General features: G+C 37.2%; 1 protein-coding gene across 1 annotated transcript; it reads right to left on the bottom strand.

The window, feature by feature from the left end:
• Positions 1 to 753: 753 nt before the first annotated feature.
• On the bottom strand, positions 754 to 11427 carry LOC127443818 (WW domain binding protein 1-like). Its single transcript, XM_051702762.1, has 4 exons — positions 11415 to 11427; positions 8551 to 8653; positions 6865 to 7026; positions 754 to 3158 (listed from the first exon to the last, which is right to left on the bottom strand). Exons 1-4 carry the CDS (start codon positions 11415 to 11417, stop codon positions 2470 to 2472), a joined length of 957 nt encoding a protein of 318 aa, XP_051558722.1. The 5' UTR covers positions 11418 to 11427; the 3' UTR covers positions 754 to 2469.
• Between the last annotated feature and the right edge of the window lie 14309 nt (positions 11428 to 25736).

Consider the following 25736-nt stretch of genomic DNA (forward strand, 5'->3'; position numbering starts at 1 on the left):
TCTCATAATTACAGTAATTCCAACATGATGTGAGCACAGATCAGCAAGATGACTGCCATATTGACCAGCACAACATAAACAAAATTTACTGAGTGCACCTCTACAGTAGTTTTGGATTTAACTACCCTGCTGATTCAAGATTAATTCAACATGGTACTAAAGTCTGTAACAGCACATTTTTAATCAAGAGTGAGTTATTAAATAATGTTCCAGGGCCTTAGCAAGATGACAGCATGACATGAAGCATATGAACTGGAAACAAAGGAACACACTTAGACATGTTGTGTTGATTTGCACTTTATTGAATAGTGTTAAGATTAGGTTTTTGGTAGTTTTTTGCATCTCAAAGGATACACAGATAATAGTATGTATATATATATATATATATATATATATATATATATATATATATATATATATATATATCACGACTGAGCTTATATCCTTATATAGACTTACTACAATTGTACAATTTGTCCTTTGTATTGGTTTGAATAAGACGTGATTCAAGTCAGATGTGAGATGTGCAATTTTCTGATATTCAGCAGCTTGTTAATATATCAGAAAGAGATTCATATCATATTGCAAATAAGAGCAGCACATCTCTTTATCAATAACATTCATTAGGGCAGTGAAATAAATTAGTTACATGGATAATTTTGAGAGAAACTTAAAACTGAAGCTGCTTTGGTACAGAAAATTCGAAAAATAAAACATTTTCTAACTAAACGTATGGCTCATCATTGGTTTGCATTTAAAAAAAAAAAAAAAAAAAAATCAAGGCACCTTGACTTGTTACCAAAGTAAATTAGTAAACTTCTGAGTTTTTGTGTAGAATTTGTTTTGCATAAAACTATGTACTTCGTGAGACAGATTTCCACATTTAAAGGGGTCATTTTTACATGTTCCTTAAGGCTGACATACTATTAGTAAAGTATTTTGCACAAAAGAAAAAAGTCATATATTTGTAAAACATGATAATTTTCCAACCTCATTCTGACCCTCTGTCAAAAACACTTGGTTTTGGTGCCGTTTCTCCTTTAAGACTTGACAGTAAACACCCACTGTAATGACTGGTTCTCTTCTCTTGACTGACCTGCTCTCTCCTTGCCATCTCACTGCTCACCACTACTGGGCAGGGCTACGGAAGTGATTAAAGATAAAGTTGGCACTGATGTGGAGGCGGTCAGACACAAATGTCTACCAGTTTGATATCACAATGTGGAGTAAGCAGAGAGCGAACCATTTTTGCAGCTTGGTTTCAACAAATGCTCTTTTTACAGTGAGGAGGATGTTTCGAGTTCTACAATGACCTCTTAAATGTCAAAAGACCAAGGAAAATTTAATTCCTCATGTCATGACCCCTTTAAAGTGGTTGAATACTAAAAGTGCAAATAGGATTTGAAAGAGGCACTTAAAAATCATGTTTTTTATACACTATACAGCCGTCATCTAGCATCAAGCTTAATAATTCACTCTATTTACAGATAGAATTATGTATTATATCATTTACTTTAAAACATTTTACATCAATGTCTGCAGAACAAGTGAATGTGTGGGTAATAAGGACACCTCCCTTTGGCAAGTTTTTATCCCTACTTGTTCAAAGAAATACAGAGAATATAGTGTTTGTGTGCAATCAGGCACTGATGGTTAGTTATAAATGTACTTTCAAGCTCCAAGCATAATGCCAAAAATAGCATTACTAGAAATGTTGCCGTTGATCAGTCTAGCTGTTTTTTTATGTTCTCCCATGTCATAATCTTTATAGTATACTCTAAGCAAGAAAAGTCATGAGAAATCAGTCTTGTTCTGAATACACACTATGAATCATCCATCAGAGCTTTCAGCAGAAAAACAAAAGAAAATACAAAACAGCTTATTTAAATGTGAATTAAGACTGTAGGTATGTCAATGGTCTTTGTCTGAAAAGAATAATGTTGATTCATTCAGAAGAATGTGAACGTGCAAAACAAAGATTTGTCCCATCACATCAGGGAAACGAAGTCATGAGGGATAGGTGCCCTTAAAAGCACAGTCAGTTTTAAAAAGGCACATATATTTACATTGAATTTCGACTGTCCTGAGACATTATAGTCTGTTTGTATTAAGAATATCAATCCTAAAACATGGTCCACATATGTGACTTAGCAGACGCAGATTGTGGACTTGTCTTCTAGCACCACATGTGGTAGGTATATAGTCTCATAGAGGAGATTTTGACTGCATTAAAGATGCTATGTACATTAGACAAAGCTTCGGACAGCATCTGATCTGTTTCTCCAAGACCATCACATACTTTTTACATGAATATGACGTATTTGTGATTACTCAGTCCATGCTAGCTTTTCCATCGAATATTGTGGCGGGTAAAACTTCCCTCTCTCTCTTTGTATTGCTTTCTCTGTCGTCCTCCCTCTTTTTACTTCACTGTCTCACTCTTTTTTTTGTACCGGTCATGTTATATATTCATCTTTGAGATTCTATGTTGCTATGGTGTGGACCTTCCTGCTCGTTAATAGTATGCAAATAGAGACAAACAGGGTGAGGTTGGGGTGGTGGCGATGCTCCTTGCTCCACCCTGTTATCTGTAGATTGAAGTCCTTGCTCTTCCACTCCATAAGAACGGAGGTCACACTCCTCACAGAATTCCTCAGAGGCTTCCTGGTCCTCCTCACTCAAAAGCCCCTCAAATTCTTTAGGTTCACGACTATCGAAGCCCCGCCCACACATGCACACCTCAATTCCTGAGTCCCCTGTAAATCTGCGGTGCCTCCCCAGAATCCTGTCCTTCTCGTCAGGCATCGCCACATTCCTGAGCTGCTCCTTCCTGCTCTCGCCCTGTTTGTCCACACTGGGGATCTGTTCCAGGGGCAAAGCACTCTGTGCAGGCTCTATCTGTTCTTTGCTGTCGTCTTTCAGGTGGTAACCCCTCGAGGTTTGGATCTCCTCTAGGCTGGGTCTGGAACAGAGTGCGTCTGATACAGGGGGCACTGGAGTGGTTTGTCTGGGTGGACAGTGCACATCCTGCTGGTCAGTGGTTAAGGGGCTGGTGCAGGCTGAAGGGTTGGCATTTAAGGCACTGTAAGGGGGAGGGGGAGTTGCAGGCCGATGCACTACCTCTTCATATTCTGGGAGGAGATAGTTAGGTAGGAATCCTGAAAGAGAAAGAATTGAGAGAAAACTGTGATAAGATCATTCAGAGCATTTCACAGATAAGGAATAGACCTGGGAAGTCACACTTTTCTACAGGCAATCCTAGTGCATATTGTTTTTGAGCATCCACAACAAAATACTAGCATTGCAAGTTAACCAGCTCATCACAACAGTGATTACGCAATCAAATAGACACAAATGTTATGACTCATGTTACCAAGTTTACTTATATTTTTCAGGTTTTGTGAGTTTTCCTTGATCCATGACCATTGAAAACAGACCTCACCTAATCAATGAATGTTAAACTTATGGCAATAATTTAGAGGGAAAAAAGCATGAGGGGTCACTGGGGCAATTGTTATTTCTTTTTTATCTCTAGGTTGTTTGGTAAAATTTTACATGCAATAATTTTTGCAATGACAGATGCAAGCACTGTAGCTTCTAGCTACCATCCAAGATTTTCATCAGGGCTGTAAGAAACTTTACCAAAAGTTACAAAAAATGGACTCTAGTACCTTTTAAATATGTAATGAACATTATTTTGTTTAAATTTCCAGTTGAAGACCATTCTACTCATGAGCTGATCAATATGTTTACAAACCAGTCAGACTGATATTTGAAAGACTTCAATATATAAAAATAAAAATATAATCAAATAAATCTAGGTACTAGAGGACCGACAGTGGATTTTGCCGATACTGATAACTAAGGTGGTGGAAAAGGCAGATAACTGATAAATCGACCAATAGTTTTAAAAAATTGATATATAGAATGTAAAAAAAAAAATCATATTCTTTCCTTATTATGACAGGCACAGACATAGCAGCTACAAGAGGCTGATAACAGATTAATCAGCCAATAGTTTTTAAAAATGTATTTATAAAATGTAAAAAATAATTTGTATTCTTTCCTTACAAGTGTCCAAAATAAATAAAATCACAGATGCAGTGCACTGTTCTACCACAATCCCAATAATAACTAGTAAATTAAGATATGGTGCATAATGTGGGACTTGTATACTGTAAACAAGCCCGAAATACACTGGGGATTCTGATTTGAAATGACAGAGACTTGGCTCGATTACAATGCTCTATATTTAAGTATTTACCAAATTAAGCTTCTTTTTTTGCCTATATATATTCACCTGAATAAGAGTTTTGTGTATATCTATTTCACCAAATGAAGTTTAAAAAGGAATAATGTTTATCATTATTCACAAGGGAGACACAATGTATGTATTGATGGGCCACGTTTCCATATAGTCACATTTTTCTTTTCATGCCCTTACTTCACTTAAGTTCACTTGATTTATCCAATCAAAATAACAAAATATGCATTAAAGTGAGGATAAAAATTTGGATATTGTCAATGATGATTGTTTTTATTTCACCTCTAGAGGCCGCTGTTAGGCAGCAGAACCAAACCACTCTGACTGTAGAATTCTCCAAGGCCAGATAAATAGGATCACAGAGGGATACAAAACAAATTATAATAATAAACTAATTTGTCCATAACAGATAGTTCCAAAATGCAACTATCTGCACCGATTAATCAGTAAAACCGATATATCGGCCTACCTCTACTAGGTACAACATAAACACTTTAAGCGCATAGTTTTTCAGGCAGCTGAAAGAATTAGGACCTTCCAAAGTATTACCGTTTTTCTGAATTACTAAAACACTAAACCCCATTATCTGAACCAAATTCTCGGTGACCTAAACCCATTTGTCGAATCAATCCCTCTTTTGGCAAAACTCTAAACACATTCTCATTCACTAAAACACATTTCGCACTGTGATGCACTTCTGTTGCAAAACTGTAAACATGGACGGCAAAAGTTGTCATCTTTTATGACTCAAAATTTACACTTGTTTCTAATGATGTGATCAAACCAATTGTACAAAAAAATCACTGATCTCAGATCAGAAATTCTCTCAAACCCACTCAAAACAAAACCTCTCGAGTATGATGTGTCTTCTCTGGATACACTGTCTCACTCTTGATTCAATGTCACAATGCTGGCTCAAAACCAAGCCAGTGCCGATGTCTAAAAACTGGGGTAGACTTGTCATTTCTATGACCATCTCAAGAATAAACAAAAAAGATAAAATATAAAAATTATAAGGCACATAACAGGGAACATTAGCAACTGATGTAGCCTAGTTATTGTCATGTGACGTGCTAGCTTTGTGACCTAGGAGTCTTTAATTTGAACCTACTCATGCAGATTAGATTAACTATAGCTCACTGTGTGCTCTGAGTCATTGAAATGTATGTATTGTATGGCAGTATACAGGCACTCCTTAAAACACTAATGGCCAAGACAAAGAAACAAAAAAACAACAAAGAGACATCCATCACAAACATGTGCTTTATGACATACTGTATGCCTCATTTGTATCTAGCCCTATTTTGAAGATACTCTGGCTGAATCTCACCAAAGGCAGTATAAGGAGTATTTGGACCACTCATAGAAAAATTAATAAGGAGAATATTGCGACTTTAAGAACGGGCAAATGGGGGGCCTGGGTAGCTCAGCAAGTACTGACGCTGACTACCACCCCTGGAGTTGCGAGTTCGAATCCAGGGCGTGCTGAGTGACTCCAGCCAGGTCTCCTAAGCAACCAAATTGGCCCAGTTGCTAGGGAGGGTAGAGTCACATGGGGTAACCTCCTCGTGGTCACGGATCACGGAGAGTAGCATAAGCCTCCCGTGCTGTGAGTCTCTGCGGTGTCATGCACAGCGAGCCACGTGATAAGATGCGCGGATTGACTGTCTTAGAAGCGGAGGCAACTGAGACTCAGTTCACCGTGGTGGCACGGTGTGTAACTGTGCCACCATGAGGACCTATTAAGTAGTGGGAATTGGGCATTCCAAATTGGGAGAAAAGGGGATAAAAAAATAAAACAATTTTAAAAAAAAAGAATGGGCAAGTGGTCAAGGGACTGCTCAGAATTGGTCAGGATTGAAGGGAAAATGGATGCTGCCATGTACAACCAAATTCTTGAGGAAAATCTGTGGCCATCTGCTCAACAACTGAAGATGGGCAGGTGATTCACATTTCAGCATGACAATGACCCTAAACACCGCCAACAAAATGCAGTGGCTTATGGATAGTAAGGTCAAAGATCTTGAGTGGTGAAGTCAGAGCCCTGATCTAAATCTAATAGAAAACCTGTGGATGGACTTGGAGAGCAGTTCATCACCGCTCACCCCACAATTGACTGAACTTCAACAATTCTGCAAGGAAGAATGGGCAAGTATTCCCCAATCAAGGTGCGTGAAGCCAGTAGAGACACATCCAAACACACTGATGTCATTAAAGCAAAAGGTAGCTCTACTAAGTATTAAATCCAGAGGTATGATCGCTTTTCAAACCCTGTTATTTTAGTTTTTCATCTTTTATACTTTTGTAGAACTGTTGCCTTTTTCCTTATTTGAATGTTGTAAGGCACAATTTCTAAATAAAGCTGTAATTTTTTTTTTTTAAAGGCTGTTATAAAAATATATTCCAAAGGGGTACAATGATTTTCTATAGATTTTCTTTATTTGCAGCAAAAATAAAACTGATTTGTGCCAAGAACTGTTTAAATTCAGGAGACATTTCGAAATTTTGTGGGAACCCTGGTTGGAAAATTGCTGCTGTTTGTTCTCTGAATGCATTACTACAACTACAAACAGTGCCTTTAAAATGAGAGATGATCTTACTGAAGTAGAAGGGGAGAGAGTAGTTGTTGTGAACCTCTCTGTAGGCAATGAGGTTGATTTCATGTTGTCGCTGTTGCTGCTGAAGTCTGTGTTTGGTGCGACGGTGATGACACACACAGCAGCAGCTCAGGATGAAGATGATGGCCCACACCAGCCAGAACCCTGAAGAAAATACACATGGAAAGTATTTAAACAAAGACATAGTTCTCTTATTTCCCTGATCATAAATCTTTTGTTACAAAATAACGTATGGTACATGTCTTTGTTCTCTATAGTTCTAACTAAAACCTGAGTTATTCCTCTAAAGCCACAGCTCAAAAGGCATAAATGGTCACACTTTTCGCATAAGGATTTGTAAGTCTCAGGTCACTCTTACTCCCAGTTCATAGGAGTCTGAACATATCAAGCTTAATCTGCTTCCTGTGCAACAACTTTTCCCCCTTATTTCAGCATCTACTTTGTTTAGGTCTTTTGAGCTTCAAATGCATTCCTATGAAACATGGAGAAGCCTGATATCAAACAATGTGACATGAAGATGTATGACAGAAGATATATTTTAGGTCTGGGTATCGCCAGCCACCTCAATATACAATACGTACTGCGATACACGTCACGATTCGATATGTCATAATACATCATGATATCATGGTTCAATTTCGCTTTTAAATTAATTTGGGTATATTTCAGTTATAATGGCCATTTTGCTTGCATACAGTATGAAAGAAAGTCTCTTTCAGCTAATGCTGTTATTCACTGTACAGGGGCCTTCTAACTTGTTAAATTGCAGACATATAAATTTTACAAATTTTATTTTATCATTAGTTTTTCATCATTTTAGGTTTTTTTTTTCTTTTTTTTTTTTAAATGTAGTCCATGTATTACATCAATAAATATGGTGTACTGAAATTGCATTTATTATACTGCATATATACAGTAAATTGTTAAATGTTTGTTGTTTGCATGCCTAATTTGTACTATTTACAAGTATTTACTTAGATATGTAGAACAAGTTCTATAATAATACTGTCTCTTTAAGACCTATGGCAGGGACTTTGACAGTAGTGTTTGTTTGGTCCAATGGCTTCTTTACAGCATCCATGCTATGTGTGATTAGAATTAAATGTTTCTTTTTGTAGTTTTTAATAAATAACTGACAGCAGAGAACAGAAAGGATATTAAAAGAGACATCATTAATCAACAAATTGTTTGCTTGCATCTAGTCTTACTCTTAGCATGCAGTGAAAAGATCTCGGTGCTGAACACCACTCAAACACTGGTGAGTGAAATCTAAAAAATTACCAGTCAGTGGCTAATCACAGTCATTTTTTGTAGCAAATGGGAAGTATTTACTCACATCTGACTGTTAAGGATCGCAGATAGAAAGAAAGAGTGATCTTGGCATTTTAAGAATCGACATTGGGATCATACAAATGAAGATAAATTAGAAAATCTATATTTTTGCCCAGCCCTAGATCCAAACACGTGAGAGAGGTCCAGCATGTCCATGAGAGAAACTGTGAATCCTGCAGGATCATTTTGTCTCTTTCGTGCCTCATAGATGCATCTCAGACTGCACTGAAAATATCACGATACATCACATGGATCTAAGTATCGATACAATATAGTGAGTAAAAGTATCGCAACATAACGATATTGATTGTATCGACCCAGCCTTAATATACTTACACCAGAGTTCATAGTAGTAGCTACAGCACTGGGACTCTCCACAGCAGTGCCCCGTCTCACACACATAGCTTTTGTTGTTCACACCCTCACAGTGAAGTACCTGCTGAAGAAACAAGATACAAGATTAATCAGTTCTCTCTGTTTTATGGATTCAGCAAATGCTGTATATATAGAAAAACAAAACATTCCTGACCAAAAATATTGTTGGGCTAAGTGTAAAGGAAGGGATTTCTTTTCTTTCAGAAACCTAAAATAAAATAGAAACGTTTTAGATATGGTACCATTGCAAAACCATGTTTTTTTTAGCATATACCATGGTATTTTTACCATGGTATATGCTAAAATTACTGTGGAATGTGTTAATACCATGGTATATGAATATTGTATTAATTCAGTACCATGGTAAATATGTAACAGTATTGTATATAGTCATTTGGTACCATACTGGCATCTGATATCATCACTGTACTATGGTAGCACCACAGTACTTATGTTGCAAGTGCAACTGTTAGCAAATCATACAAAAAATAATGAATCAGTTTAGCTAAGTTTAGTAATTCAATGGTCTGGAGTCAATTATTCTGCTTACCCCACGGTTATCACACCTCAACAAGTTTTATCATAATCTCGAAACACTTAAATGACAAAGTATGACAAGAAAATTGTTTATTTAGAAAAATGTTTCAGTAAAATGCTAATTATAATTTCAAATTAGAATAAATTGATCTTATACACAATATTAATGCTCAAAGTTTTAATAAGAATTTCTCATATGCCTTTCTTTATAAGAAAAGATCACAAAAAAATGAACCTTCAAAAATACTTGACTACATACAGGCTGATCAGGTGCAGGACAAACAATATAACTGTTTGTCATTATTATAATTAGTGATGGGAATCATAAGGAATTGAACGATTCAAGTTCCTCGTAACAATTTCGGTTCCAAATGCTCTTAACCCTTTTTTTTAGTACTTTCGAAGAACAATTTGAAATAAATACAATTCCAATTGCATTTACTGCCTTCGGTAGCCTGTTGCCATATGAGAATTTCAGAGTTATACAAAGCAGATATAACAAATCAGAAATAAATGTTATGCAATTCTTGCAAAAGGCATGCAATCCACTAATTGATCCTAACTACTGTATATATTAAATAACACTTTCAAAATGTGAAAATGTAATAGTGAAAGTGAAAGTGGAGATTTATAGTAAAAAAAAAAAGACTTACATTTTTATTTGTTTCTCTGTTTGATTCGTTTGTATTCATGTTTAATAAAAGTGCAAGTAATTTTCTGAGTGGATGAATTTCATTATTTGACAGTTATTACAACAGCTATCTGGGCTTCCGGAGCCCTTCAAGTGTCAAAAGCTCCCTGTAAATAAACATACACATGACAAGACGCACATGAATAACCCATTAATAATGATTCTAAGGTCGTTTCAAGATATTCCTCCACCGACGCGTGTAAATACGGGTCCAGAGTTGCGGACTTGTGGAAGCGCACACAACAGCACCGCTGCTTAAAAAATCCAAGGAGAATCACTAGGATGGCGGCAATTCAACAAGCATCTTTCACAGAAGTGTTTCGGTTCAGTGCACATTAACAAGAGAGTCGCTGCAAGGTATCTTTACTGCATCTGTGTTGTGTGATTAGAATAAATGTTTTTTTACTTTTTAAATCAACATCTGACTGTAAAGAAAGAGTATTAAAAGACACATTATTGAATGAAAGTGGAGAGCGTGGATCTCATCTTTGATGGACACACATTACACGGAAGAAATGTTCCGTTAAGCGCTTCTCAACAAAAGGCGATTTTCCAGGTATTTAACAGTTAGTACTTAAATACTTAACATTTCTAAAAGATAAATTCAAGCACTTTAAGCACCCTGTGCGAACCCTATAAATAGTGTAGAAAAAAGCAACAGAGTTTTTGATGTTTTACAGGTAATTTTTTTATGAGCACACTGACCAGAATTATTTTTGCAAATTTCGAAATATAAAGATTTGTCATCGATATGCTTAGTCGTTTACTTTAGTTTGAAATTCGATATATTGTCCCAACCATATCAGTTACTACTGTAATTCGAAACCATTACTTTACAACTACTGTAGCGTGACTGACATGTTTATCTGATTGTTTTATTTTGCTATGCTAAGCTGAATGGTAACTTAAATATTTTTGCCAAGTTATATAGAACCGTAATACGGTCAAGATCTGGAACAACTTCATAGCCATGTGTTTACTGAAAAACAATCAACACCTTAGAATGTTTGTCAATCAATCAGAATCAGACATTCAATGTTTCATTCACTCAGCAATCAATACTTACTATAAAACATACAACTGGTTTTAATTGATGTTTTATAGTAAGTTAACGGTCTAAGTAAAATAATACAACAAATAAGATGTCATGTAAAAGGCTGAATCAAACAAATATTTGACAAAACTCATGTTTCATGGTCAACAAGAGACAACACCAGACCGCCACACAAAAGAACAACTACCCGAAAAGCATTTCATTTACTTGACAGTGTCACATCATCATACTAAGAAAAAAGGATACCAATAAGATTTGATAAAGATTAGCCAACAACTGTAGTGTGCATTAACACAAGACAGTGTTGTGCAACACCAAATCTAAAGTTTACGGAACTTTCAGTCAGCTCCCACTTTCTTCAGTAAATCCAGTTATCCATTAAACAATAGACACCCTGGTACCCTCAGGAAAACAAAGACGACAGGTAGAGCAGAACAAAACACAAACAGAAACCATTAACAGGTAGGCACAATAGGCATGTTTGTTTCCTTCTATGAATCTGTTACTGACTAAATGAGAAAGTTAGGTGATCCCGTCCTCTACCATTCGTGTTTTCTGGCGCAGTCCTTCAGCCTTGTACAAGTCCTTTCAGCGCAATGGTCAAGATACACTCTATGGAAAAGTCCAAGCAGCAGAGGAGTGTAAGGCTCAAAAAAGATGAGATACTTCCTCAATATTATGAGTTACTGTGTGTGTGTGTGTGTGTGTGTGTGTATGTGTGCATAGAAAAGAAGGTAAATCAAATTAATGGGAGACTTTTATTCATAACCAAACCAACGTTTGAGCAGAACAGAAGGTAAATCCAGTTAATGGGAGACTTGTTATAACCAAACCGTTTCCACACACAGTCCTTTATCATGGTTCCTGATAAAAGTGCATAGAAATGGCAAAAACTTTGTTCGTTAAGTTCCACCAGACTAACAACTTAAAAGGTCAGTTCATTCAAATTTATCCAAAAACAGTATCTTCATCTTTTTGCTGTTGAATCCACCTGTACAACAGTCTCCAACCCACTGTTTACACAACACATACAGCCATTACCAAGTGTTGCCGTAAAAGCAGTCAAGGCCAGATTCAAGACAAAAGTAGATTCAGGGCAAGCATGCAACTAGAATTCCAGAAATTATTCCATTAAGGTGAGCAAGTAAAGTTCTTCCTTGTAGCTCCAAAATGACAATATGCCTTTGCCTTGAGATTCTTTCAGTGCAAGAACCTTCATTGAAAGGAACTTCACACTTAGCCATTTTTGCGATTACTTTTGACCAACTGGTCCCAAGATCACTTTTTAGTAAATGCATAAAGTTAGTTATCCTCAAGTTCACACAGGTGCCATAATACAGACCTCTCAACTGGTGGACTGCTAAATGCAAATAATAAAATGCAACGAACCATATAATTGAATAATTGCTTAATTAAGAGAGCAAAATAAATATGCTTATCAACCTTCAAAGGTGAGGAGAAAGCGATTTCCATATATTTAGCTGTTTGTCCAATCAAATTATATGGTATTTTGGTGCAAATTAATCTGTCACTTGGAAAAAGCTAGTCAAATTAGGCACACACCAACACAGACAGTTTGCATGATATGTCCTCATCCTCGAAAACCATGAACAAAACTACACAAGATAAAATAACCCAGACTGCATTAAATACAATCTGGAAAATAATGCATTAAAAAGTTCACTAGTAAAGAGGACAAATATGGTTTGGGCAGAATCAACAACTGTTTAGAATCAACAATTTTTGTACTAAGTCACCACTTGTCCTCCAATGGCCCTGAAGCAAAACACTGTCCCAGCAGGTCTAGTTCATCACATTTACTATGGACATGTTCCACCAAGTTTGGCAACAAAAAGTTTCCAATACATTGTCTTCATTTTGAACAGTTTATCCAAGTTTTTTATTTCACTTTTTGTGAAATGTTTGGCTGGAAACATTTTTGATATTGTATTATATAATGATTACAGAAGGACATTTATGCATTGTCTGGCTTAGGCATTAAAAAACTTTGGGCTACTGTAAAAAGTTTACAAAAAGCATGGCATACCGGTGCAACTTAAGTAATGTATATGCGGTAGTTAATATATTTTTCTCCATTTAAAACTTCATTTGATTCAAAGAGTCAAAGACTTACATCTGAAAAAAAACATGAACCCAACTCACGCAAAGATCGCCGGTGATCACAGATTGAACAACATCAAATATACAATTTTGTCCAAAAGTGTGCACATTTACCGAAATATTGATGGATTCTCATATGTGTACTTCATAAAAAATAAAGAATCTTAATTCATGTCCATTTTCCACTAAATTATGCGATATGAAGGGCTTAAGCGCTCTCACTATGGTGCTTGTTTCATTCACTCAGCGTTCATCTGCAGCACACTGGATATTCTATAAATAATATGCTTTTGCCTCCTTAAACAGAATCCACATGAAATCAGTAAAAGAAGCTGTTATAATAACTCGATTAAGATTGGAAGATATATGCAGTAGATAATGTGTAATTTGTCTTGTTTACCATACTGGATTAATGGCATTAATGGCTAATGCTAAATGTGGCCATAATCACATGACATAGTCTTGGAAAATGTTTCATAAAACCCAGAGTTTTAAAGTTGTCATGCGCAAATTTGAAATAGAACATTTTCAGACTTGTGGCTTTAGCTCCACTGTGTTTCTATGCATCAACAAGATCAGGTCCATATATTATTATTATTATTATTTTTTTTTTTATGGAAATAACTTGCTGGTCACTTTACAATACATTTAAGCTTCAGTAGGCCTTGTTGCAATTATTAAATAACTGCGATTAATGTGAACTTTAAATTCCAATCACATTTTACTATCCAAATAAGGGCATGAATGGTGCGTTTGAATGTCTCATTCAACTGAACTCTGACCGTCTCACTAAACCGCACCCCGGACTGCACGAAGTGCAGCTTCTGAAGAGCATGTGAGGATTAATCGTGTGAAGATTGAACTGGATTTGAAGTGCTGATGTATGCGCCAAACTCCCACGAAAATATAAACAAGGATTTTAGTGAAAGCAAAGCGCTCCGGTTTCACCTTAACTATCATGTAATGACAAGTGCTATTTGTCTTTGTGGGTTCATACATGCAGTGTTAGTGACATGCAGCGACACAAGAGTAGCCCTGTGTCACGCCCGATACGACAGAATGAAGAAACATTCTGTGGCTGTCTCGTTCCGCATTTCTCGGCCGCATACGTCATTGAGGCTGTCTCGTTTCAGAAAAGCGAGTAGGACACTTCGAATACAGCCTTCGAATGCGACCTTCTTTCACGGGAATTCGGAGGATGCAAAAGGTGTATCCTTATTGAGCACTCACAACCTACAATTCTTTGCTCTAACGGAAATGTCTAAAAAAAAAAAAAAAAAAAAAAAAACGCCAATTTGCCCGTAAATATGATATTCAAGCGCAAGTAATGTAAATTCCCAAGTTGAAGTGCCTCAGTAAATGGGTGCAGAGTATATATTATGTATTATTATTATATTAATATATAATTAAAATAAAGTATTAGACTAAAAGTACACCTGTACAATCTATTTTCTTTCCTCTTTACATCTTTAGAACTCTCCTAAAATCGCTGCCATTTTTTTTCTGTAGGCCTATGCCTTAAGCACTTTTTAAACTTTACAAATAAAACATATTAGTAATATATACATTGTATGCTAACTGTTGCACTGCAATTAAGCACCTAGGCAAATGTCATCTCAATCATGATTTCTACCAGCTGTAAAATTGAAAATAAAAGCTATTTTTGAAATGTAACATTTGGAACCAATGTGTTGGAAAATAGCAACGAATACATTTTCTGTATCGTTATGTTCTTGCCCTTCATAGGGTTAAGAAAATAAATGTATGAACAAACAGTTGGCTTGTCGTAAGGTTGCTACGAGTCATTTCAAAACTGGTAAAAATGTATCTTATGTAATGGGGTCTTTAGCCTACCTACCATATTTTCACTTGGCCTACATTCATCTTCGCAAATTCTTTGGAATGATGTTCACGGAGGTTGTAGGGGAGAGCAGGGCACAAACTAACACTTGTTGGTTTTCTTAAGTTTGTATAAATTTTCTTTTTTCACATTAATTTTACACATCTGGTAAAAATATGTGGTCTTGTTTCATCAATACAGAGTGTACTTTTTTTGCCGTCTACCTGGTAAAAATGAAAATGAAATGAAGAATGAACCTATGGGGTATGTTGTAACAGGTGCAGGGCACATTGTAACATGACCATATTACAGTGTAAAATCCTCTAACAACTGTATCTGATATCATTAAAATAGAAGATAAACTAAAGTATTATGTCAATAAAATTCATTTATTAACTTTGTCATGTATAATATAGCAGTAAATGTGACACTTGACAATGAATACACAACAAAGCCACAGCTCTCCCCTATAGAGTGTTCCCTGCATGAGATAGCATTTTTTTTTTCTTCACACTTTACAAATTGGGTAACCATAATTATTATTTTTAAATACCCAAAGTATTATAGCACCATATATGAGGGGGAAATAAAGTTTAAGTTCCGACATTTGGTGTGCTTCTTTCTGAATTAAAAATGTATTTATTTTATCAGGTCAGGTTGGTGAAGCTGTAAATGTAACCGACTATTTCTTAATTTAACTGATATTTACAATGGAAACATTAATTTCTTTACTTGTATAGGCCTATTTAAAAACATTAGAAGTGACACATTTTCGATAGAAATATTTTACTCTTGCATTCTTATAATAGCTATTCAGGTTAGCTGGGTTCCAACAACAACAGTGTAAATGCAAAATGGACCAAGACTAATTAAATATTTTGATATTTAAATATTATTTTCAATGTCCTTCATACATTTTTTAGATTCTTAAAGGTTAAATATGAATAAATGACTTATGGTGTATGTGTGCTTCATGAACCTATGACAAAAGCATAACAATTTCTATGACAATTAGCCTAATCATCATAATCGTGAAAACCCTAAAATGGACAATTAATAGTCATAATCGCAATTCTGTTTGACAGTTAAACAGAATCAGCTTTACTACCAGGTATGCCTACACATATAAGGAATTTGTCTTGGTGACAGGAACTTCCAGTGCACAACAATACAATACAGCAACAAGACAGAGATAATATTAATAAAAAAATAAAAAAATAAATAAACAGAATAAGAATAAAAATTGGATAGAAAATAAAGTATATATAGAATACACAATAAGACTAAAATATATATCACACACACACACACACACACACACACACACACACACACACACATATACGTAGTGCAAATACAAATCTGGTATATACAGTGCAAGGGAATGTAATGGCAGAAGAGGTTGGATGTGTTGGATAATATAAAAAGACTAAACTGTGAATTGCACAATTATTGCTCAATGGGGCAGTTTTAACTGTTCATGAGATGGATAGGGAAAATTTTTTTCCTGTGCCTGACGGTTCTGGTGCTCAGAGCTGTGTAGCATTGGCCAGAAGGCAACAGTTCAAAAAGTTAGTGGGCAGGGTAAGTGGGGTCCAGAGTGATTTTTCCATCCTGTTTCCTCACTCTGGAAGTGTACAGTTCTTGAAGGGGTGCAGGGGAAAACCAATAATCCTTTCAGCAGTCTGAACTTCTTTCTTCAGTCTTCTGATGTCCAATTTCATAGCTGCACTAAACCAGACAGATATTGAAGTGCAGAGGACAGACTCAGTGACTGCTGAGTAGAACTGTATCAGGAGCACCTGTGGCACGTTGAACTTCCTCAACTGGTGAAGGAAGTACAACCTCTGCTGGAGTCAATGTGGGTCTCCCACTTCAGGTTCTGCGAGATGGCAGTGCCCAGGAACCTGAATGACTCCACTGCTGCCACAGTGCTGTTTAGAATGGTGAGGGGGGTCAGTGTTGGGGTGTTCCTCTTAAAGTCCACAATCATCTCCACCGTTTTGAGCGTGTTCAGCTCCAGGTTGTTTTGACTGCACCAGACAGCCAGCTGTTTAACCTCCTGTGATGAGGAAGAGGGCGGGGCCAGGCCCCCAATTGGGCTAATCAGCCAAGGAGAGGGATAAGTGCAGCTGAACGCGGCAATTCAGGGGAGAGTGAGCCACACGCAGCTGCAGTGTGTTCGTTTATGTTGTGTCTTTTTGTTTTCATTAAACATCATTTTGACGGTTCAGACGGTTCCCGCCACCTCCTTTCCCAACCTTAACCTTCTTACACCTCCCTTCTGTATAAAGACTCATCGTCATCTTGGATGAGGCTGATGCCAGTGGTGTCATCTGCAAACATCAGGAGCTTGACAGAGGGGTCCTTGGTGGTGCAGACATTTGTATACAGGGAGAAGAGTAGTGGAGAGAGCACACATTCCTGGGGGGCACCAGTGCTGATTGTACATGTGCTGGAAGTGAATTTCCCTCGTCTCACTAGCTGCTGCCTGTCCGTCAGAAAGCTGGTAATCCACTGACAGTTAGATGTGGGAACAGAGAGTTGGTGTAATTTAGTCTGGAGAATAGCTGGGATGATGGAGTTGAAAGCTGAAGTCCACAAAAAGGATCCTTGCATATGTCCCTGGTCTGTCCAGTGTTGCAGGATATGATGCAATCCCATGTTGACTGCATCCTCCACAGACCTGTTTGCTTGATAAGCAAATTGAAGAGGATCTAGAAAAGGTCCAGTGATGTCCTTCAGGTGGGCCAACACCAGTCTCTCAAATGACTTCATGACCAAAGACGTCAGGACGATGGCCAAATAATCATCAGCCAAATTGCATAATCACGACAGCCCTATGCTTTACTATTTTTCTTCATGACTTTTGTTTGTTTGATTTGAAATTCTAACATTTTATTCAAAGACACTGTTAAGAATGAACACAATAACAGAATGAGTGGTATCATGATTCTTTAGCTGCTATAGTATTGCAAGATATATTTATGGTATAGTGACAACCCTACTAACAAGTAATTAGGCTAGATATAAGGAAAAAAGTGTACTGGAGCGAGATACCTTGACCTAACTAATTCTATGCTGCTGCTGATACTCCGGTAACATTATCTGAAAATAAAGCGTAGCCTAATAGTTTATAATAATGAGAAGTTGCTGAAAGCAGTAGATAAGGCCAGCCAATCTAAAATTGTTACTTGACTAGCAAACATTGTTTTCCACAGTCTTAGTGAGAAGTGGTATATCAGCGACAGATAATCGTGTCTGAGAACTGGCTATAGCCACTTGAAGCAGTTGATTGATTGGGCCACCTGTGTGCACCATTAATCCTAGCTTTCATTCTCTTCAATAATTTCAAATATCTTAAAACAAGAGATAATGCCCACTAATAAAGAGTAGGTTAAACCTCAAAAGAGACCTTGCTTGGTGTAAAGGTTATAATTCTTATTTGGAGGGAGGAACAGACCACAAACTTGCTCTGTATTACACAATACGGCCCTCAGCAGAATACTGTTTAACTTGTAATTGGTGAGTGTCCTTTATCTTTAGGTTCTGTGGTCATCGGATCTCCTGCTCAAACTACAGACAGGCTGTAGTTCACATACTGTATATGTTAACAGTCACAAAACCTGTGATTTACAGGATTTGTGGCACCAAATTTTACTTAGAATAAAGATCACAATTATCTCATGCTTCTGAAGAAAAATGCTTATTTCATTGATTTACAAAACCCTTAATATAAGGGTATTAAACAAAGTAACAATTTACTAGAGGTTCTGACTAAATGTTCTCTGCTTCAATCTATGCAAAAATGCAATAAAGTTGTAAATCAAATATATAAATTGAAAATGTCCTAAGTCCACAAGAGGGCACAACAAATATTTTATAAACCAAACAGCACCTTGTGATTATTGCAAAAAAAAAAAAAAAAAAAAAAAAAAATCCTATTAAAAACTGCATAAAAAAAAAAAAAATAAAAAACGATTTAACTTGTTTCTCACATGCCAAGTAAAAAGCAAAATGAGCAGAAAAAAAGCTTCATTAACAGTTCTGTTAACTTGGTATTGCACTTGTAAGCAAATATACAATAAAACACTTATTTTATAAAAGTTTTGTTTTTAAATATTAACCATTTAAACTAAAACTACAAGGCCTTCAGTATTTCTCTTGTAAAATTTGTTTCAAGCTTGTAAAGGAATTATTCAAGAGCCAGTAATAGACAAGAGTAAACAGTGCTTTAAGTTTTTAGCAACACTAGCAATTAAACATTTAAAAATTATAATATATAACATTAAAAAAGGTAATTTAATGCAAAATGAAACTAAAATACTTGGCACTCTTTACTATGTGACAGATCTACATTAATACTGATTTGATGCAGTAAGAATGCCTGAATGCCTATAACAGACAGCATGCAGCAGCTTATATTTAGACATTGCACAGATCTAACATTTTGAAGAATTTGTCCCGTCTGCTTATACATTAACGGCTGTGTTTGCTTTAATAACACCCAAAGAGGGGCATTTTGATTAAAAACAGCGCACAGTCTCGTACAGGAGTGCTGCATTCATCACAAGACACGTGTATGGGCAGACACATGCATGTGAGCGTTTGAAAGCAGCCAGCTGTGATCAAACAGCACACGGGTAGCGAATTTAGTCAGATCTTGGTAATGCCGGTATTTTTGTAGCATCGGTGGCTATTAAAATATTGAACTGAACAGAAATTATGTCACACTCCTAGCTAATCATGGCTGCACCCTGCAGTTTGTAAAGCACTGTGCTGGACAAACGTCTTTGGCCATTGCGTTTTAGTTTATTCAGCATTCTCATGCAGGAGCACTGTGTTTTGTAGATGCCATATAAAAGTTTATCAACATTTAAAAACGAGTCTTTAAGTGAATTTCTAATTTAAATGTGACCGCCCTACAGATGCATGCCACTGGAACGTTAATATTCATTGCTGAATCGTTGTCATTTAGAAATGAGATTGCTTGGCTGTCTGAATCGAGATCACGATCTTTTAACGATTAATCGTGCAGCTCTAACACACAGGTATCATTGGCCTCATAAAGCATAAAAATGAATCTGCCTACAGACAGAAAGTTGAACAGCTAATCCCGCTGCAAACATATTCTGGAGCTGAACACTTTGAAGATGGTAGTAGGGTTGCACGGTATACCGGTACTAACAACATATCGTGATACCAAACATTTTTAAATGGTACGATATCATCTTGTTGTTAATTTTGGTACCACATTAAAGTATGCTTGTAATAAATTGTAATGTAATGTGAGTTGAGATGAAATCAAAGACCATTTGAAAATAATAATAAAAAGCCTCTATATGGCCAAGTGTGATCATTAAACAGCAGAAGGATGTCTTTTAATGAAATAATATACAGTCACATGCACTGTGCGCCACAATATGAATAAGAGGTGCCTCTCTGCCCGGTCATCTCGAACACACACAGGCTCGCACACACACACACAAATGCAACACACACTACTAATGCTTGATTTTCATGAAGTGTGTCCAATAGTATCCATCTGCAGAGCCACAGATCAGTGTGTTGAGTGTATAAATGGCTGTGAACTCTATAATGATCTCTTTCTCCATTACAGTCTACGGTAACTCAGATAACCGCTCTGTACAATTATGGTGAAAAGAATAGCATCTCAGAATGCATAATTTTAATCTCAGAAAAGGCATAATTTGTGTCTATATGACTTTATGCAGTTATTTTAGACAAGTAATTTTCTGTGTAATTTCATCAAAAATCTGAGATAAGTATCGAGTTAGTATCGATACTGAGGTACCAGGGCTGCTATTGTACCGAAGCCAAAATTTTGGTATCGGAGCAACCCTAGATGGTAGAGATGATTGAGGATGGAAGAACAGGCCAGCTGACACTATTGTAAAAGAAAGTGCTTTCTGAAACAACAGGGCTCCAAACTAAAAAAAATTACTTAGGAGCCATTGGCTCCTAAACTGAAACATTAAGGAGCCAAATTGCTGTTTTTAGTAGCCAAATCACAGATTTTCTCGATTTAGATTGCTGTTCAGATACAAGGTATAAAACCAAAGAAAAGTCAGATGATAACCCATTCGTCGAAGGTTTAATAAACAGTATATATAGTTGAGAAGATAAGTTTGCATTCCCTTTTGTCTTATAAATGTTCACAATGTATATAAGAGAAAATATTTGTTTTTATTTAGTACTGCTCTTCAGAATCTACATTACAGATATTTACATATAGTATGCATATAGTAGTGTGCTGTCGTCTAGACCATCAATGAATGTTTGCACCTTGTGTAATAGTTGTGTACAAGTCCCTCAGTTGTCCTAAGTGTCAAAAGCTTGATTTTATATATGTGAAATATTACCTTAGTTTTTTTTTTACTGTTACCGGATGGCCCCAGACACAGAGACTACAAAAGTGCAAACTGAATGAAATCCCAGATGCAGTTTACTGTGCTACTCCAATCCCAATCAATAATTACAAGAAAAAAAAAGTGGTACACAATACGGGACTTTTAATTATAAAGAAGCCCGAAATACACATGGGACTCTTATTTTGAAATGTCTGCACTCCCAGTTGTGACCTCACTGACGGCTGATCCACTGAGAAAGTGAATCTGTTTAAAACTGCTAACCTAAGCTCCTGAGTTCAAACCCTCAGTTCTTTTCAGGTGATTCATGAATTCAAGAATCTCAGGTGATTCAAAAAAGTAATTTGTTCATGACTCTCTCGCACTGGGTTTGTTGTTGCGTGTAGTGCAGCGAGTACGTCAGAAACAGAATGGGTGAAAAGCATTGCGAGACACACTGGTTGTGCGCATTCTAAAAAATATCCTCAATAACTCACAAGATGATATCTGACGAAACCGCATGTGAACGCACACAACCAGAATGTAGCCAGTGGCGACAAAATATTGTTGCAATCAATTATTTTTAGTCGCATTTGCAACCATTTTAGTCGCAGTCTGGAGCCCTGGACAATTAATTAAAAATAAACATCTGTCAGAGCTGTGGCGGAGTGTACATGCTCAGGACTTATAAGAGCTGTTGGCTAATGGGGACCCAGATTAGAGTCTGACCTGGGTCATGTCCCACTCCCATTCCCCTTGTCTAACCTCTACTTTCCTGTCTACATAACAGCCAAAATAAAATAAAATCTGCCCCAGTTCTACAAGACTCTAAATCTAAATCCACCCTAAGATTGGTACACATGCTACACTACACTCTGTTTAGTAGAGATAAGATGATCATTGGCTGCAGCCATCCCTCCCCTTCAGGAATGATCATTCATTCCCTGGCCAAAAGGTTAGGCACATTTGGATAGTAGCATGACAGCCATGTTTGATTTCCCGATTAGTTGGTATGGGAAAAGACACTTCCGGTTTCTCCAGGCACTGTTCCAGAGACCACTGAAAATGGCATTTTATATGAGCCGTTTAAAGAAATGGGATTTCAAATGTATTGTAGTGTCGCTATGAAGACACGAGGCCGATCTTATAAACAGTGTGTTTATTTAAGGCTGTTGTCTGTCACAGTTGCACCGTACACTCTGTAATGCTTGGAGAACCACACTTAAAAACAGCAGTGAACCCCTTCTGCCCACAGTCTCCCCCTTGCACACCCTGAGCGGGGCATCCCCACACACTGTACACTAAACATTTTTCCTCTCCCGATACCAGTGTTATTGTTTTCTTAATCGGTTTAGAATATCTATACCTCACTGTGTGGAACTGACTGGGGGTACTCATATATACAGTGGCAAGAAAACGTATGTGAACCCTTTGGAATTAGCTGGTTTTCTGCATTAATTGGTCATAAAACGTGATCGCATCTTCATCAAAGTCACAAGTATAAACAAACAAAATGTGCTTAAGCTAACATCATACAAACAATTATAATCTTTAACGTCTTTATTGAACACATCCCTTTAAACATTCACAGTTCTGTGGAAAAAGTGAACCCTAGGATTTAATAAGTAGTCGATCCACCTTTGGCAGCAATAACCTCAACCAAGTGTCGCTGGTAGCTGTGGATTAGACCTGCACAATGTTCAGATGGAGTTCTGGACAGGCCTGGCTCCAGCTCTAAGATGTAAGGTGAGCCATAGGACCCGCCTGGTGGGCTGAACAGTTGGAGGGGTGGGTGTAGGTGTAGTTCTCAAGGTGGGCCAAGTTCATGATTGGGTGGGCCAGGCCTGATTCTGGACCATTTTTCCTTACAGAACTGCTTCAGCTCAGCCATATTCTTAGGATGTCTGATATGAACAGCTCTCTAGAGGTCATTCCCTGTATCTCTGTTGGGTTAAGGTCTGGGCTCTGACTGGGCCACTCCAAAGAATTGTTTTCATTATTTCATTTCATTCAACTTCTACTGAGCTTCAGCTGGCACACAACCACTCTGACATTATCCTGTAGTATATCTTGATAAACTTGGGAATAAATTTTTCCCTCAATGATGACAAGTGGTCCAGGCCATGAAGCAGCCCCACATCACAATGCTCCCTCCACCGTTGGGATGTTTTAATGTTGGTATATGGTGCCCTTTTTATGCCATACGTAGTGCTGCGTGTTCTCTCCAAACAATTCAACCTTAGTTTCATCGGTCCACAAAACATTTTCTCAGTAGCGGTGTGGAGTGTCATGGTGGTCTTTGGCAAACTGAAGGCATACAGAAATGTTTTTGTTGGAAAGCAGCAGCTTCCTTCATGATGTCCTGCCATGGACACCATGCCTGTTTAAATATTAAGGTTTAAGACCTCTTTTTTGCAAGGCATGGTCCACATCAGCAGATGTTTCTTGTGAATAGCAAACCCAAAATGCTTTGAGAGCTTTTTTTATTTTTTCTATTTTTATATATAAAGTCAAAGTAGCTCTAACTCACACTTTTGTTTCATTAATTGGATGCCAGGTTTGCCAACTCCTGACTCTAATTAGCATTTTTTAACATCATTAGCCTAGGGGTTCACATAATTTTTCCAAATCTACACTGTGAATGTTTGAATATATTCAATATGTACAAGAACAATACAATAATGTATGTTATTAGTTAAAACAGATTGTGTTTGTTTATTATTGTAACTTAGATGATCAAACCAGATTAAGACAAATTTATACATAAATGCAGGTAATTCCAAAGGGTTCATATACTTTCTTGTCACTGTATATATACACTATATATACACACAGTGCATGCAGAAAGTATTCAGACCCCTTCATTTTTTTACATTTTGCAGCCTTATGCTAAAAGGCTTGCTTTATTTTTTTCACATCAATCTACACTCCATATCCCATAATGACAAAGCAAAAACCAGATTTTTGATAACTCTGCAAATCTAAAAGAAAAAAATTGAAATATCACATTGGTATAAGTACTCAGACCCTTAACTCCGTGCTTAGCTGAAGCACCTTTGGCAGCGATTACAGCCTCAAGTCTTTTGGGGTATGATGCGACAAGCTTTGCACACCTGGATTTGGGGATTTTCTGCCATTCTTCTCTGCAGATCCTCTCAAACTCTGTCAGGTTAGATGGGGACCATCGGTGGACAGCCATTTTCAGGTCTCTCCAGAAATGCTAGATTGGGTGCAAGTCTGGGCTGGGCCGCTCAAGGACATTCACAGAGTTGTCCCTAAGCCACTCTTACGTTGTCTTGGCTGTTTGCTTGGGGTCATTGTGCTGTTGGAAGGTAAACCTTCGGCCTAGTCTGAGGTCCCTAGCACTCTGGACCAGGTTTTCATTAAAGGTTTCATCTTTGTATTTTACTGCGTTCAGCTTTCCTTCAACCCTGACCAGTCCCTGCTGCTGAAAAACACCCCCACAGCATGATGCTACCACCATCACGCTTCACCACTGGGATGGTATTGCGCAGGAGATGAGCGGTGCTTGGTTTCCTCCAGACATGACGTGTGGAATTGAGGCCAAACAGTTCAATCTTCGTTTCATCATACCCGAGTCTTTTAGGTGCTTTTTTGCAAATTCTTGCACTGAGGAAAGGCTTCCATCTGGCCACTCTGCCATAAAGCCCAGATCGGTGGAGTGTTGCAGTGATGGTTGTCCTTCAGCAAGTTTCTCCCATCTCCACACATGATCTCTGGAGCTCAACCAGAGTGACCATCGGGTTCTTGGTTACCTCTCTTACCAAGGCCCTTCTCCCCCAATTGCTCAGTTTGGCCGGGCAGCCAGCTCTAGGAAGAGTCCTGGTTGTTCCAAACTTCTTCCATTTAAGCATTATGGAGGCCACTGTGCTCGAGAACCTTCAGTGCAGCCAAATTTGATTGTAGCCTTCTCCAGATCTGTGCCTCGACACAATCCTGTCTCTGAGGTCTGCAAGCAGTTCCTTTGACCTCATGGCTTGGTTTTTGCTCTGATATGCATTTTCAACTGCGAGACCTTGTATAGACAGTTGTGTGGCTTACCAAATCATGTCCAATCAATTGAATTTGCCACAGGTAGACTCCAATCAAAGTGTAGAATCATCTCAAAGATGATCCAGAGAAATGGGATGCACCTGAGCTAAATTTCAAGTGTCATAGCAAAGGGTCTGAATACTTGTCAATTTGATATCAGTTTTTTCTTTTTAATAATTTTGCAAAGTTATCAAAAATCAGTTTTTTCCTTTATCATTATAGGGTATGGAGTGTAGTTTGATGAAGAAGAAAAAAAAAGCATTTTAGCATAAGGTTGCAACATAAAATGTGAAAAAAATGAAGTGATTCGAATACTTTCTGAATGCACACGTGTATGTATATGTGTATATTATACATAGATGGTCAAAAGTTTTAAAACACAACTGAAATGTTTCTCATGATCTTAAAAATCTTTTGATTTGAAGGCGAATGCTTAAATGTTTGAAATTTGTTTTGTAGACAAAAACATAATTGTGCCACCAT

Source organism: Myxocyprinus asiaticus, chromosome 7 (assembly GCF_019703515.2).
Source record: "Myxocyprinus asiaticus isolate MX2 ecotype Aquarium Trade chromosome 7, UBuf_Myxa_2, whole genome shotgun sequence".
NCBI lineage: Eukaryota > Metazoa > Chordata > Actinopteri > Cypriniformes > Catostomidae > Myxocyprinus > Myxocyprinus asiaticus.